At 42.1% G+C, this 16,384-nt stretch overlaps 1 protein-coding gene across 3 annotated transcripts in view; it reads right to left on the minus strand.

Moving 5' to 3' along the window:
- Positions 1-220: 220 nt before the first annotated feature.
- TBC1D24 (TBC1 domain family member 24) overlaps positions 221-16,384 on the minus strand; it is a 32,656-nt gene continuing 16,492 nt past the window's right edge. For 2 of the 3 annotated variants that reach the window (XM_058849902.1, XM_058849903.1), the window contains exons 5-10: positions 13,450-13,533; positions 10,833-10,991; positions 9,841-9,904; positions 7,757-7,852; positions 5,802-6,036; positions 221-4,166 (exon numbers count right to left, since the gene is read on the minus strand). In XM_058849902.1, coding sequence (XP_058705885.1) covers positions 4,012-4,166; positions 5,802-6,036; positions 7,757-7,852; positions 9,841-9,904; positions 10,833-10,991; positions 13,450-13,533 — 793 coding nt within the window. In that variant the 3' untranslated portion in view covers positions 221-4,011. The remainder of the gene's footprint in view (positions 4,167-5,801; positions 6,037-7,756; positions 7,853-9,840; positions 9,905-10,832; positions 10,992-13,449; positions 13,534-16,384) is intronic. The other variant, XM_058849904.1, reaches the window with a different exon arrangement.

Consider the following 16,384-nt stretch of genomic DNA (forward strand, 5'->3'; position numbering starts at 1 on the left):
GGAAGAAGACTCATGTCAGAATTAGCTATCTAGAGACCTCACATTCAGTTTGACCACCTGATCTCAGGGGAAGAACCAGGAACTGTGTAACCACCTCATTGCAGTGAGAGTTCTATCAGAGAACACAAGCTCCAAGGGTTTCTCTTAGTTTCAGGGTGTCTTTTGCTATGAGCTCTACAGGAAGGAAAAGACCAGAACAAAGGACAAAGCCAGCAGCCTCCACAGACAAATACCTTTAATATAATCCAAGATTCTGCACAGTGACAAAAATACCATTGATGTAGGACAGCGATTCCAAGACAGGGTAGAAAACCAATTCAGCAGCACACCACCACTCATCTGAAGAAATGATTCCCTCAAATAGTATACACACACTCAACCTGACTATGAATAGTCTAAAATTCATGACAGAGAGCTGCAGAACAGCCAGGTGCCCACGCCTCATCTATACCCAACAGCCTGACTCAGTGTCACTTGCTGAGCCGAGCTCTTGCTGTGCCATGGTTGAGGGTCAGCTCCTGGCTGTGGCATCGGTGTGCCCATGGGCAAAGGAGATCACACCCCACCAAAAATGAGGATGAATTTCCAAGAACAAAGTACAAAATTTCAATACACACATATGAAGAGCAGTTGATGCATCTGCACATGTCACCCCTCTGTGGGTCACCACAGATCTCTACTGGCATGGTTTAACTCTTCAAAGAATAGTACTGGCCCCCCTCTCCATTCTGACTTCAGATATGTCACCAGAGAGGAAATGAGAATTTTCCCCTTCCCTTTGCTAATTTGCCTCTATTAACAGGAGGTTGATTAACATGTTGCATCAGAAAAAGGAGCATGCCAAAGTGCAGGAGCTGCAGCAAAGACAGCTCAGGTGCAGTGAAATCTGTCCAGTCTTGCTGCAGCTGGATACAATTCCCGTGGCCTGCAAACAGCTTGGCTGCCATTTACAGTGAAGTCAGGTTTCTGATGTAAGGAGTTTCTCATCTTCTCTGCCTTCAAGGAATACGACAAAGCAAAAAGCAGCTTCTCAGGAAAGCACAGACGCTCTCGCAGAACTGTGGTGACAAACGCCCAGCCTGCAGCTCTCAGCCCAAGCCCATCCTGTGACTCTGGCACTATTACTGCTGCCAGCAGGACCACAAACAGGGATTACAGCTTTCAAGAGTTGTTCAGGCTGCAAGTAACAACTGACTAAAGCACTTCATGGCTGGAGTACTTGAGATAACTCCACTTTCTGATAAGGTGTCCATTGGAGTCATTGTCTTCAAAACCAGTCTGTGGCCTCCATCTCAAGAGCTTTGCATAATACAAAGGATTTGAACTTTGATAGTTGGTCAGCAACAACCATTAACTACACACATAGGAAAAATACCTCTTTGCTACTGGAAAGATGACCAAGCCAAAACGCTGTTCTTCTAAGGTGTCTCACGACCACAACAGGAATGATGGATGAGGATTTGCATATGACAAGGAATATCCATTTTTACTGAACACAAGGATTGTGTGAAGTTGCTGCAGCACTGTAGAAGTGCACTCCCTGGATTATTGCAGCTTCTTGCTCATCCAGGCTATTCCAGTTCAAACCACACAGACCAGTCCCACAGGGTGGCTGTGGCAGGGCAGTGCTTTATCAAGCCAAACCAGTTCTGTGCCTTGTGTCCAGTACTGATCCCTGGATTCTCACACTCATATCCTATGAGGAGTTTCTGAGCAACCAGGAGTTATTTCAGATTCCAAACACCCAAATCACTGTGCACCAAGAACAGAGCAGGGAAAAGAACATGTTTCTGAGGAACGTTTCTTAGATATGGCTTAAGACAAGGTATTGACATAGTTGCACCTGGCAGGGATGGGAGCGAGGAAATCCCATCACACTGCCAGATGCAGCCAAGTTTTTGCAGATAAAATTTATTCATTTGGAGTAGAACATTACACCCCAACAAATCCTACCAACACAGATCCAGGGAATTTCTGACAACAAGCTGGAAATTAATTCTATTGTGTTTTCGAGTTGTTTTTTTGTTCCCAAGGACACCTTCTCAGACAAGCTCAAAAGAGGAGATGCAAACCAAATAGAAATCCCACATACACTAAGGAGAACCTATACTTTTTGAGTGACTTATCTGAGGAACCTTGTGGGATACCTGCAAGGGCAAAGTGACACGCATGGCTTGGAAAAATAGAAGGCAGCATCAGCCAGTGTTTGCAAAAAGCCAGATATGACTGAGCTCTTTCACATCAAAATATATCAGTATGACAGAATTACCTCTTGCAGCTCAATGAAGCTTATGGAAAACCTGGGAAAAGACAACTGGGCAAATTCACTGCGTGGGAAGGAGAAAGGGAGGCCCAATGCTGACTCACAGGGTTAGAGAATCCAATTGCAAATACAAATGGTGCATAAGACATCTTAAACTTTTCTGCACGTAGGCTAATTTTCCAAAGAGTTATTTTGACAAAAATTCAAAGTGGCACCTTAAAAAGCAAATCTTATTTTTGCCAAGTTTATTCACATAATCTGCAAGAGGCAACTCTACCCAGCCATGAGGTACTGTCATGGCTGGCCAGCTGGACAAGCCAACATGACCAAAAACTCACCTCTGGTCTTGGAATATGAATGTGACCCTGTCTAGTCTAGCTTTTAAAATTATTCATTTAAATTTTTCCTTTTAATGAACTTAAAGCTTAACTACTTAATTATAACATTAATAACATTAAGTAGCAATCCCACTCTACAGCCATTTTTTAGATTGAACTGTTAAAATCAGCAATTTATCTTTCCCTTTATTTTCCCTGTTGTGATAAATCTTACTAGTGAGTTACTTACTGAAGCTCTGAGCATCCTTTTGTATGCTCTGGACTACTCACTGATGTTTATGTATTTGTGCTTCATGTGGGAGAAGTTCCACAATACACATGCCACAGGGCATGCCTGCAGAGAATGTAGGAATGCTCAAGAATGAGCAAAGCCTCCTTGCATCACCCAAACTGTACCAGAAAACACAGGAAGAAAACTGTTACCTTCTCTGGAGGGATCTCATCACTGGGAAGACATCTTGAGCAACAGTGTTGCCTCCAGTTCTCCTGGGAAACTCATTCCCTCCCAGATTTGCCTCTTTGCCTTCCTCTCTTTACTTGTGGAGAGGATTAAGTTCCCGTTATCACCATGTCTAGTTCCCCAAACACATAGGGGTATCAGCACAGTTATTTTCAGATTTAAAGCTTAATTTCAGCTCCCAGGAAAGATGAGGAAAGAAACATTTCTGAGAACTGCAGATACTCTCTGGCTTTCAGCTGCCTGACACAGGGAGTTGCTCTGAAGTCATCACATGGATATGGAATAGGAATGTAAACAAAATCAAGACTTGGAGATATCACCCACCAGACTGGATGCCTTTCTCAGAAGCAGACTGCTTAAACATATGCAACTGGAACATGTCAAAGGTTTTGGTACAAGATCAGCAACCATGGTTCTGGTGGGAATGAAGAGCTTCATAACTTAATGGTACTGATTTGTCTACACAACGTCTACTCATAGGAGGGCTGTGATTTTATCAACTGCTGTTCTATGTCAAATCTGAAGTCACCAGTGTTCCCTGTGAGGAAACATCTGATATTCCTGGCTCAGGCCAGGTACTGGTGTCAGTGGCTCAGAGCTCTGCAGCACAGCTCAGCCAGGGTTGTGCCTCCAAGGAACTGTTGCCTCAAACCTATCCCATGATTTGGACTTGTATCCATCTAGCATGGCTCAGAACTCATCACGTTTTCATTTTTACTAACGGTCCCTCGAAAGCAAATCTCTAGAAGTAAAGGGACAAGCAATTAACCAGATACATTACTTCACCTTGACCTGTCTGAAATAAAAGTAAACAACTAGGCCTGCATCCAAGTCCACTACTTAGGAATGACTCACAGCACTGAGCCCAGCAGAAAGGATGTTCTAACTTAGCTCCTGTATCAAAATTTACTTTGGACAACTGAAAGACTAGCTGATTAATGATAGTCACATCAACCATTCATGGTGTCCCTGAAGCCCCATACCTCCAGGATGGAGATCTGGAAGCTTTCAGAGCACAGTGGCTGGTTATTGAAAGTGTTGCAGTGGCTGGTTCTCCCGTGGTTCAGATCTGCATCAAGGTACAGAGCCTGGCCATCACCACCTCCTGGGAAGAGACAAAGACAGGGTGAGAATGTCTCTGCATTTCTTGGCACGGGAAACAGATGTACAAAGACTTTAGTGCTTTTCTCATGGGGAGCAACTGGTAGCCCTCAGCAACATCTGCTTGCTGTCTTTAGGTGTAACAGTATATGATCAGATGTATAGGTTTTGAATGATAATATCAGAGCTGGATGATTTCTTTTAGTAACAATAAATAAAAGTAATGCAACTCAGTAAGAACAAAAACTATCTGTATTTAAGATTTGTATTTCAGTGCTGGGGGATATTGGAAGCTACAACTGCAAATTTTTCTCCAGTAAAGGAAAACCAAATAATTCTGTTAGCAGTCAAAAATCAAAGCTGGGAGAAGGACAAGATCAATAAGTAACAGCACTGGCTTGATCTTCTAAATCACTATAAACCATTTAAGAGTTAAAAGCATTTTGGTTATCTGTGGGTCTGTGTCAAGGTTTACAGAGATTTCAGTCAGAAAATGCAGAGAAGTGAAATAAAGTTAGACAGAAATGTGTTAGGAGGACAAAAAGGAATTGCTTACTGGGCAACCATCAAAGAGCTAAAGCCATCTGAAGAATCAAAAGGGTGTTCTGGTCCACAGCTGGAGCGGTGTATAACATTCACTTCTATGTATCTGCTATCAAGCCTGTATCTCTCTTATTACCACCCATAGTGTAGTATATGGTAAATATAAACAACTCCCTTACCTAAGGCTGAAAGGAGGAGCTGGTGGGACGTCACACTCTAACACCTCCCTGAAAGAAGGGTGGAACCTGGTGGGGGTCAGGGGCTCTGCTCTCAGAGAACAAGTGACAGGACAAGAGGAAAATGCCTCAACCACCAGAGAAGATTTAGGTTGGATATTGGGAAAATTTCTGCACTGAAAAGGTGGTCAGGCATTGGAACACGCTACCCAGGGCAGTAGTGAAGTCACCATCCTGGAAGTGTTCAAAAACCATGTAGATGTGGCACCTGGGGAGATGGGTTAGTGGTGGCCTTGGCAGTGCTGTGGTAATGGTTGGACTCGATGGTCTTAGAGGGCTTTTCCAACCTAAACAATTCCATGATTTTATGATTAGAGCACATGCTGCTAAGTGGGAAATCAGCCAACACTTGACATTACAGAGGAAATTATAGGCCAGTTGCACTCCTAATAAGTGTCAAGTAAAGACTTTTGGGACAATGACAACAATGATTTTAGATATGTTCCTTGTGAATCCCATTTAAGTGACAACTTTACTAAGCAGACTTTTGCCAGTCAGCAGCACCACAGGTCCAATAAAGTTCCTGGAGAATTAACATGTTTTCTAATTTACTCTGTGTTTCAAAAGCCTTGATGCAAAGTAAGCTCCTTTTTGAGAACTACTTCTCATCGTGAATTAGGCAGTATGAAGGAATGGCTGTAGATAAAGCCATGAGCTACTCTCTTCTCTAAAATGCTTGTATGCAGGTTTTCCCACAGAAAATTTTTGTTGGGAAATGATGTCAGGTTTTGGGCAATTTTATCTCTACCTGTAGTAGTGATACTGAAATAGATAAAGGGGTCAGGTGTATTTACTATGTATCTAAGGTGGACAGGAAGAGCTGGGGTAGGATCTGTGCTCGAATTCTCACACTGACTCACCTATAATGATGCACTCGCTGCTGCCAGCCATGAACATGGAGGCTGTTTTGGAAGGCAAGTTGAAGTGCCTAGCTGCTAAGAAGGGAGAAAGGCGATCTGAGGGGTCTGAGGGGATGCTGCTGGAGGAAAGGGTGCTGGAAGCTGGTTGGGTATGGTTTTCTGTCTCTGATCCAGTCGAGGCAAGTTCTGGGTGTTTTATGATCACCCACTCATAGCGCTCCACTTCTGGCTGCAGCTGCAGAGAGGCAGAGAAGGGCAGAGCTGATGTTAGTGTACATACAGAGCTCTGCTCAGAAAAGAACATTCCAGCCCCTCAGTCTCCACCCGCACAGTCAGCAGCAAAGCTTAGATCAACCCTTCTTTTAGGACAGATATTTTCCTTTATTCCTTTGCTTTTTAGGTGGTTGAAGAAATTATGCAACAACTTCTGAGTTACATTATTACATCTCTCATCTCTAGATCATCTTTCTCTACAACTGCATAAAAGGAGGGTAGAGCCAGTTGGGGTAAGGCTCTGCTCCCAGTTTACAAGAGACAGACAAGAGGAAATATTCTCAAGTTGTGCCTGGGAAGGTTTAGCTTGGATATTGTGAAAATTTCTGCACTGACACAGTTGTCACGCAACAGGCTGCCCAGGGAAGAGGTAGAATGATCATCTGTGTCAGCGTGGCACAGCCTGGTTCTTGGTCATGGGGGGGCCACATAGGTGGTTTCTGTGAGAAGCTGCTGAAATCTTCCACCATGTCCCACACAGCAAATCCCTGATGGCTCTTAAGATGGACATGCTGCTGGTCAAGGCTGGGCCAATTAGAAATTATGGTAATGCCTCTATGATAATGAAGGATGGGGAAGAGGTGTTCCAGGCACTGGAGCAGAGATTCCTCTGCAGGCCATGGTGATGACCATGGTGAAGCAGGCTGTCCCCCTGCAGCCTGTGGGGACCCACGGGGGATGCAGAGATCCACCCGCAGTCCATGGGGGAGGTGCCCATGCCAGAGCAGGTGTGTGCCTGGAGGAGGCTGTGAGCCCATGGGAGACCTGGTGGAGAGAGGGGGCCCTGCTTCCAGGCTGGAGCAGCCTGTCTTTGGAGGACTGCACCCTGTGGAAGAGTGACCTATGCAGCAGCAGTTTGGGGAGGACTGTTTGCCTGTGGGAGGGGCTCATATTGCAGCAGGTCACAGGGAGCTGCTGCTTGTGAGATTGGAACCATGCTGGAGAAGTTCACAGAGAGCTGTCCCCGAGGGAGGGTCCCCACAGACCCACAGAGGAAGGACTCCTCTTCCTGAGCAGTGGAAGAAAATCTTGGTGATGAACGGACCAAATCCCCCAGCCCCTGTCTCCCTGCACTGTTGGTGGGAAGGAGGGAGGCGTTGGGGGAAAAAGGTGGTTTTAAGGGCTTATTTTACTTCTCATTTTCCTGCTCTGATCTTGTTAGTAATAAATTCACTCTCTCATCTCTAAGTTGAGCCTGTTTTGCCGTTGGAGTGTTTTTTCTCAGTCCTTAACTCATGAATCCTTCCTTAAACTTCCTCTCCTCTGGCCAGCTATAACAGGAAAGGGTGAGTGAGCAGCTTTTGTAGGTGCCTGGCATTTGGCCAATGTCAAACCATGACACCATCATTAGAAGTGTTCAAAAAATGAGTGGATGTGGCACTTGGGGACATAGTTTACTAGTGAACATGATGGTTCTGGGTTGGTGATTTGACTTCATAATCCTAAAGGTCTTTTTCAACCTTGATGATTCTATATCTTCTAAGAAAATGTTCTGCACAAGGGGAGAAAAAGAGCCACCACAAAACTTAAAAGTAAAATTTTTCCTCCACATTGAGAGTTCAATAAACTTTATAAATTAGATAGGCATGTAATCCAGCCTCTTTAAGTGGAAAGGAGGTGGCTGTTAACCAGTACAGTTGTTCTGTCTTGGTACTGGGTAGCAACAACAAAATTTTACTCACCCTAAACACAAAGCACTCCCCAGTTCCAAAGAAACTCAGCTTGTTTCCTCCTCTCCGGCGCTCACTCCAGTCACTGGACAGGTAAGCCCCACAGACCTGGCACAGACAGCACAGTAAGGCTTCCCATTGAAGGAGAAAGTGTGTTAAACCCACTAATACTGATATTTCAGAGGCCAAAACTGCAGACTTTACCTTAGTTTGAGTTTCAGAGTCTCTACACCAGTGGATTAAAGTAGCACAAGTACTTATAGATTTAAACTACTTTAATCCACCAGTGGTTACCTCTAAATCATAAGAGTGTCATAAATTATTTCATACCTCTGACACCTTAAGGGAGAAATTTTCTAATACAACCCCCGGTACCAAAGCATAGATCACTCCAAGTCTGTACAGCCTGACTCCCACTGTCTCACTTTGGCAACCAAAGCAGCAGTGCTGTCCCAAGTATGAGCAGCTCTGCCTGAACACTTCTTGGTCAAACAATGGCCTTGGTGGCTTTCTTACGTTTAAAAGTGCAGGTTAAAGCCATCTTAGCTAAGCAAATGCTGAACTAGCTCAGATATTTAGAGCAGCCACTCAAACCACATGAAGTCTACTACTAGTCGACCTACTAGCCACTAGTCTCCAATGAAGAGAAGCATCCTTTGAGGGCTGAGCTGGTCTCTGGACTCTTGTGCTTGTCCTAGAATTTTTGATACCAGGATTACACATCCCTGCGAAGTGCACACAGAGGAAACAATGAAGCTCCAAGAGTGGGATGAAAGCATCTGTGCTTTTTTCCCCCAGAAACCAGAAAAACAATTACAATTATACAGAATTGTTCTAAGGTACATTTCCTGTTTGGCCTCCACGAACATTACAAGGAGAGCTCCTAGGACAAAATTACTGAAGATCGGATTTGCTTTATATAGATAAATCTGTATTTAGATTTAAATCTAAATGATGTCCATTTGATGTGATATGCCTGATGGGTATGAGAGGCTGAAGATCAGAAGGCAAATTTTCTTCATTCTAAAAGTTACCTATAGACATATGAATAAAGGATGAACAATCCTTTCCAGAAATCGTCCAAATCCATAAGCACGAAACAAACCCCCCATATCTTTGTCCTACTTTTTTTTTTTTTTTCTAATACATGTTTTTTTGAGGGGTAAGAAACAAACCATCTTAAAAAAACCAGAATCCCTTACAAAGACAGACTTTTGACAGGCTCCAAGACAAGAAGCAAAATAACTGTTCCCCCCTCTACCCTTTAGATACCAGGGCATTCCATAAGCCACTGGCATTTCAAAACAGGCCTGAATGGCCAGAAACCACACACAGAACTACGAAAAGGCCTGGAGGTTGAGCATTAGGTAGATGTAAGTAAGAGTAGAAATGGGCTTGTTCATGGACACTCATCTTGCAGAGATATAGGCAGGAATAAAGCCCACTGACTGCTGTGTGCCACATTTCTGCTCCTGTGTGCCCTCCTGAGAAGGTTCTAGAAAGACTTCTTGTTTTATGTATTAATTTTTTGAAGCATGTCATTGCTTTCACATTATGCTGTCCAATACTGTCACACACAGGAGCAGAAATAACGGACCTGTGTGCACTCCTCCTCAGGTTTTCAAAGCTTCCTTGGCTTATTTTTTTCTCCAATCAAGAATGAGATGAAGCTAAGGCTTTTGTTTTCACGTCATGTAGTCCAACATTATTCATACCATTTAAATTCTGCTACTTTCTCTCTTCGCATCCTTGAGAAAACGAAAATATCTTCTATGAATCATAACTTTAGCACAATTCCCACTCTGTCCCTCTGATTCTGCATTTCAGAGTTTGTCAAAGAGCAAAATGAACTACTTTAATCCATCACCCCATACTAATTGCAAGAGAAAAAGCAGTTAACCAAGACCTGTGTTGCAAGGTCTGCCCAAGAAGGCATAGTCCTATAACCAACAAATAGAATAATTTAAAGCATGGATTCTTAAAAAACCAAAGCCAAACCTTGCTTATTCATTTTACTGTAAACAGCTATGTGTTGCAACACAGCATTACACACTGCCCAAGCCCCAATTTAATCACTTGTCTTTCGCCTCACTCACTTCTTTTGCTGTTGTCTTGATGAGAAGCAGAGTCGGTTCATGTCCCTCGCTGTGGGAATAGAACCTGAAGTGCAGAGCACAACAAAGTGAGCACTTGACTGCCACCAGCTGCAGCTCCTTTCCTCCACAGTGTCAGGCACTGCCTCCTTCTCCAACTGATACCATGGCAAAAAAACCTGAAGACTAAGAATATTCCTGCAAATACTTTATACAGTCCGTGTAAATAATACAGCTGAGTGTAAATGAATACTATGAAGCAGTTGTTCTCTACTCAGTCCCCTGTAAAGTTTATGTCTCTGAAGATTAACTAGAAGCTTACTTAGATCAACTGCAGCATTTTATAGCATTTTGAATTGAAACAACCTAGAGGACTGATGGCTATGTCTGAAGGGCTTTAGGTCTTCATGGAAATTAATTGTGATGAATTCTCTTTGCTTGCTTTTGCTCTTCCTCATAGGCACATAAGGCTGGGAGAGCAGGTCATTCCCTGCCTCAGTACCTCAACTGCTGATGGTGAAGTCATTAATAGGAGCTATAGGGTTATAGTCTTCTGTACCAAATGCAACAACTCATATCTAGTTTATCTCACTTTAAAAACAAACCAAAACAATCAGATTCATAGGTAATTTCCAGTTTCTAGTTCTCTAATTCCTTGAATCAGATTGAATGTGACTATCTATCAAAACTGCCCGCAGAGCAGCCACTGAGTCAAACCATTCAAACACTTAAGGAACCAGACTCAGACCTGCAGAATCTGTGAACTGATCTGACTTATTCAATTGATCTTGAACAGTTTAAAATATTCTGGCATAGGAAATATTCCAGTCAAATGCTGTAGGCAATAGGAACTTGTCAGATTTATATTCCATCAGTAATGATATTCTTCAGATCAAGTTCTGACTAAGCACAACCTTTTTGTCAATCCAGCAAACACTTCACCAGTTGCTCCTTTCTGCCCTATGGTAGAGAAGAGAGAGGAAGATTTTCCTTACCTGCTCAGACTACAGCCATGTTCCAAGGTGGTAAAGAGCAGGAGGGGCTGGCACAGTGCAAATCGCTCTGGGATCCATGACCAGATATCCCGCATCTCCTTCACACTGACAATTTCTGATTTGAAGTTCTCAGCGTGAACTGCCAAATGCACATTCTGCCTGAGAAATACAACAGAAAACATTGAGAAGCAATAATTTAGCAAGTTTTAGACTACTGAACTGAAACATGAGAAGAACGCTAACACACTCCAGCACATAAATTATTGGTCAAAGCTCCAGCCCACAGGGTTAGGTGGCCGTGACAAGGTAATAAGATACTGCAATTTAACATAATCCTCAGAGGCAGAGATCTGGCTTGCCTGTACCTTCTATTCCTCTGTATGGCACCTTTACACACAGAGACACAACACTGAGCCACTAAAAATGACCATGGCCTTATAGTTGCTTTTTGTGACAGCCTTGCTGGCACTTGTATTTAAGCAGAGAGAACAGAATACCTAAACAGTCAGGATCTGAGAGGAAGGGGTAGTATTTTTTCTACCTTGAGGTCCTGCCTGTATCACGGGATTAGAAAATTCCTAAACCCCTCAGAAACTTTAGAGAAGTTCCACCTCTTGGAAACAGGTCATTACCAATGAATTCCACTTCATTATTGCGATAGATTGGCATTTAAGAAAGAAAGGGAAACAGCTAAGGAAGTTAAGGTTGCTGGAGGCTGATGGAAGTTTCTTCTCTTGGCCAATAACTGGCCATTCCTGAGAACTGACAGTAGTTTTGACCATTGAAAAGTGAGATCAACCCATGAACACCACCTTAAAACCTAAGCCTGGGAATTTCTCTCTTTGGTTTCCAGCTTTGAAAGGTAGCAGAACTCCAGCTGGCTCCCATCCCCTCCTCAGGCCATGGGGGTTGGCTCAGGGGGTTGGGCTAGGCCTGCCGTGGTCCTCGGGCAGGAGATGGGCGCAGGCTGGGCTCTGCTGCAGCTTCCCGGGAAGCCTCGGGGGTGGCTGAAGTCTTTTCCTGGGGGGGGGCGGGGAGGGAGGTGGGTGGACTCTGTGCACCACAGAGCTGAAACCCAGCACCATGAACACCCATGGCTTGAGCCAGATTCTAACCCTTTTACTGTCCAGATGAGACTTGCAGATTTAATCCTTTTTCCAGGAAGAGGGCAAGAGAGAGTGATCAACAGGTAAAGAGACAAACTATCACAGACAGTAAAGAAAGGAATTAAGCTTCAGATGGGGAGAGAAATAAGGAGATGCCTTAATAAGCTGAAATATTCTTTTGTTAAAGCTATGGAGATGGACAATAGCGTTCTGAAAAAACTCCTTTAATTCACAACAGAGTATTTTGGGAGGAATAGAGTGTTTCAAAGTGTGAATCTAAGCAAATGGTGAAGTAGTTGTGATCTTAGGAGATGCTGGAACAGAAACAGAGAAGTGAGAGTTGTTGAAGATTTGTGGCCCTTAAGAGACAAAAAGAAAACTTCTGTTTCCAGAGATGATCAGAGACAGATGAAAAGAATTTTTGCCTTTGAATAACTCATCCTTAAAATGACACCCCTTGACTTATGGCCCACAAGCACACCTCAGAGTGGTGTGAAATGGGAGGAAAGGACTGATGGCAGAGTTTTCCAGGTGGCTGGCATCAGAAAAACAGAAAGCCATGAGCAAATGGTTTGCTTGTGAAAAACTCCATAGACTGACAAAAGAGAACTTCTTTTTCTCTACAAAGACTGGTGAAAAGACTATAGCAAAGCTGGGACTGTTTTAACCACCAGGTTTTACTGTCTTTATGTTGTTAATTAAACAAGGGAGTGGTTGGGTAGTGGGGAAAAAGGGTTTCTGGAGGTTTTATTCTGGTATCTTATTCTTGTAGTTTTGTTAATAAACTTTCTTTATTCCTTTTAAGTTTTAAGACTGTTTTGCCCTTCTCCTAATCCATATATCACAGCAAGAAATAAGTAAGTTTTCTAGTGATTTTTTAGCTAATGCTTTAAAACCACAACAATTATGAACCAAAAACGTTCCTAGGCTCATTGGTACAGATGGAGCCTGAGAACATTAAGGAATGCTAAACACTGACACTGGGAAGGAAATCCCTGTAACTCCCCCACCCCGAAGGGTCTGATACAGTTAGAAGGACTGATTCATGGCTTCTAAACACTTGAAGGTAACAATCTGATGATTTTATCTTTAACCAGCCTTCATTTCTCAGATTAAACAAGCACATAAACCCAGAGCCTGGGGATTAAATGGTATTTTCTTCCACGGTCTATGTTAAACGCTAAAAATGCAATAGTGACAGCCAAGGACACAGAATTTATGCAAATCACTGAATTACTGGGCAGCCAGGTGTTAAATAAAGCCTTATTACTTTGCTCTGCATGCAAGGGTTTGGGTGCAAGTATTTGCCTGTTTCTGATAGGGTTTTTTGACAATTACACATTTCTTTTCTCTCAGTTTCATGAGCATGAAGGGGCCCTCAATACTGTACATCTGCATGGATCTGGATAGCTTAGCTCACTCCCTAAAACACACAAAACATATAAATTTTTTACTTTTCATGCTTGTAGTACCAAAAAGCAGCAGCATTTGCAATGCAGAACAGTGCTTACTTGGAGACACTGGGAACTGCTTTCTGGAACTCGCTGTAGGTGCCTTGGTGCCAAGCATTTTGAATGAAGTGACTCTGTAGGTCACTTAAAAAAATTAAAAAATTACTGCTTATTTTAGCCAAATGAACTAAATCAAACTTTGCATCGCTAGCCTGCATTATTTAACACAAGGAAGGAAGAAGGAACTTCTGTGGGCAACTATTTAAGCTAGCTGTAACTATTTATGGGTTTTAAAACTTACAGTATCACTGACTAGGGACATTATTTGTACTTTTAAACACAGCAATCTGAGGCAAAGGAGAGATCCACTAAAACAAAGTAGGAACCAAGCCTTGAATCCCCATGTCCAGAATCTTACTTTAGGTCTCACCCTCTGTGTTCTGGCAGGTCAGCAGCTAAAACTGCTGTCACTACAGAACAGAGCTGAGACAAAAGTCTTGGTTTCAGTTCAGCAGAAATTCAGATTTTTTCTCCCCCCACATTTAAGGAATTAAAAAATATTCAGGGCAGCCAACTATTTATTAGAATGCATTTCCAGTGGAAAAGCAATGTCAAAATCCATTTAAATTTACATCTCAAGCAAGCTTCAGAATTATTTGTATACCTGGTCTGTATGTTTTTCACATTTCTGTGAGCTGTTTGGACAACTAAACTTCAATTCTTTTTTCTAAAAGGCTCTCACAGTCAGGGTATCTTTGCTTTTGCCTTTTTTCCTTCTCCTGGCTACTCTGAACTGCTGATTTAAAGATTTTCCTACCCAAACCCCTCTCAATGCCTTTGTTCAGCAACATTCTGAACACATCCCTTTCAGTACCCTGAACCACAACGCTTCCATGTAGGTAGAATATCACCTTTTCAAACAGATCTTTCTGATTTACTAGAAAGCATTTACCACTGTATTGGCCACTTAGAACTGTACCAGGCATACAGTTCCTGCCCTTTGAATATCATGGTAAATAATTTCACATTTAATGGAACCATCAAGTTAAACCAAAGAAAGTGGCCAAAGAATGTGAAACAAAATGACCTGTTATTTCCCAGTAACGAATCACAGCTGTGGATGGTTGAGACTGAAACCTGACTCTATGTTGAGAAGTGTCCACATACAGCCTGCACCTATCAAACCAAACTCCATGCTGCTGAGCAAAAATATAGCTTTTCTGGGGGCTTCCAGAAAATTGCAACTAGTTACAAGTATCTAACCTGTATTAATTCTCTTTTTTTTGACAGAATTTATCTAATGGCACTAATGAAATAATCTAATGAAAATCATCTCCTTCAGTTGGCAGCTGCTTTTCAAAGTATTAAATGAGTGAAAGTGAACAGAACACAAGTGAGCTAAGAGAAAAAACAAATGCTTTGGTTTATATTCATTGAGGAAAATTAAGTTTAGCCTTCAACACTCCACTCTGTTCAGGGTCATCTGTGAAAACATTGCAGCTTGAGAGAAAAGCTGGACAGCATTAAAATCTACCACTAGAACTGAACAAATTCAGAAGGTTTTACCCTGCATTAGTTTTCCTCAGTTACAGAGATTCACATGACAACTTTCTCTTGATTGCTGATGTTGGAAAGACTTGTTCAACTGCTGTTATTCCAAGGAATTAGATTTGAAAACCAGCACAATTAATGTTTAATAAAGCAGCATTTGCTAATTTCATAGGAATGTTGCTTTTCCAGCTGTATCATTAATACAATGTGCTTCAGAGACCTCAAAGTTCCCTAAGGTAAAGCCAAGGCTGAAGACATGTAGTAGTACCTGTCTAAATGGATGTGCCCTTTATTATTAAAAAAAACAACTAATACCCAGCTCCGAAGATTACTCACTGAATTACATCTTCCTGTTCTACTCTGGCTTGGGTCAAATCTCAGAGGAGATGCATTATCTTTAAAATCCATTATAATTTCAGGGAGGATATAACTGTGTGGTAAAAAGATATTTCTTTTTCAGTCATAAATAGCAATATAAGTAATTTGTGGTATATAAACCTGAAACCTAATCTAGTGTCCAGATCAGTGTCAACAGATGCCCTGCTCTCCCTAAGCACCATCAAACCAAACCCCTTCCAAGCACAAATCAAGGCTTCCTGATGCTTTCAGAACAACCTAACTGCAAAAACAGTACACAGATGCTGAAGATTCACTTGACTGAGATTAAGATCTTGCTGATTTGTTAGAGGTAAAATCCTCAACACAGAAGTTATGGTATGAAACAGATTTTGCTAAGTCTCTTAAGATGTTTTTTCAAACATGAAAACATGAGGAAGTTAATTTTACCTTTGATTTTATAAATTAGTACAAGTGTTACTGTGCATCACTCACTAAAGTTAACTCAGGGCACCCGCAGCAAGGCCAGAGGATTCTCAAAGGCATGAATATAAACCCAAAGATCTGTGGTATTTAATACTCACAGGGCAGCCTTTCTCTTTCCAAGTTCTCTGCTTATCAGGTATCACAATCCACTCACTGGATTTTGTTCTTTACGATTTACTTTTCAGGCCAAGACTTGATAAATGACTTCATTAACTGTTAATGCTCTATGGCTGAGTAACTCTGACCTCCTTGACACAGAAAAAGTCTTGTCTTCTCGACTAAAAAACCCTACCTACTTAAAAATAAATATAATCTACAATGAATAGAGACAGGCCACTTTAAGGAGTGTGCCAAGTTGGGGTCAGTCCAAAATTTTCCCAATTAACTGCAGAAAGCTTCCAAAGAAGATAAAGAGTTGACTCTGTTTCACATCTAATGCAACAGCATATACCAGGTTTAGATGTGGGATGATACCTAACAGCTAATTTAAGCTGTTAAATTTGAGATGTTTTTAAAAAATTACACTTTTTCTTCCAGAGTAGAAAAGACCATTATTATAACGGCCCTTTATAGCCAGAACCATAATCCACCATGTACTTTCTCCATGTACAGTACTCTTTCC

Source organism: Poecile atricapillus, chromosome 14 (genome assembly GCF_030490865.1).
Source record: "Poecile atricapillus isolate bPoeAtr1 chromosome 14, bPoeAtr1.hap1, whole genome shotgun sequence".
NCBI lineage: Eukaryota > Metazoa > Chordata > Aves > Passeriformes > Paridae > Poecile > Poecile atricapillus.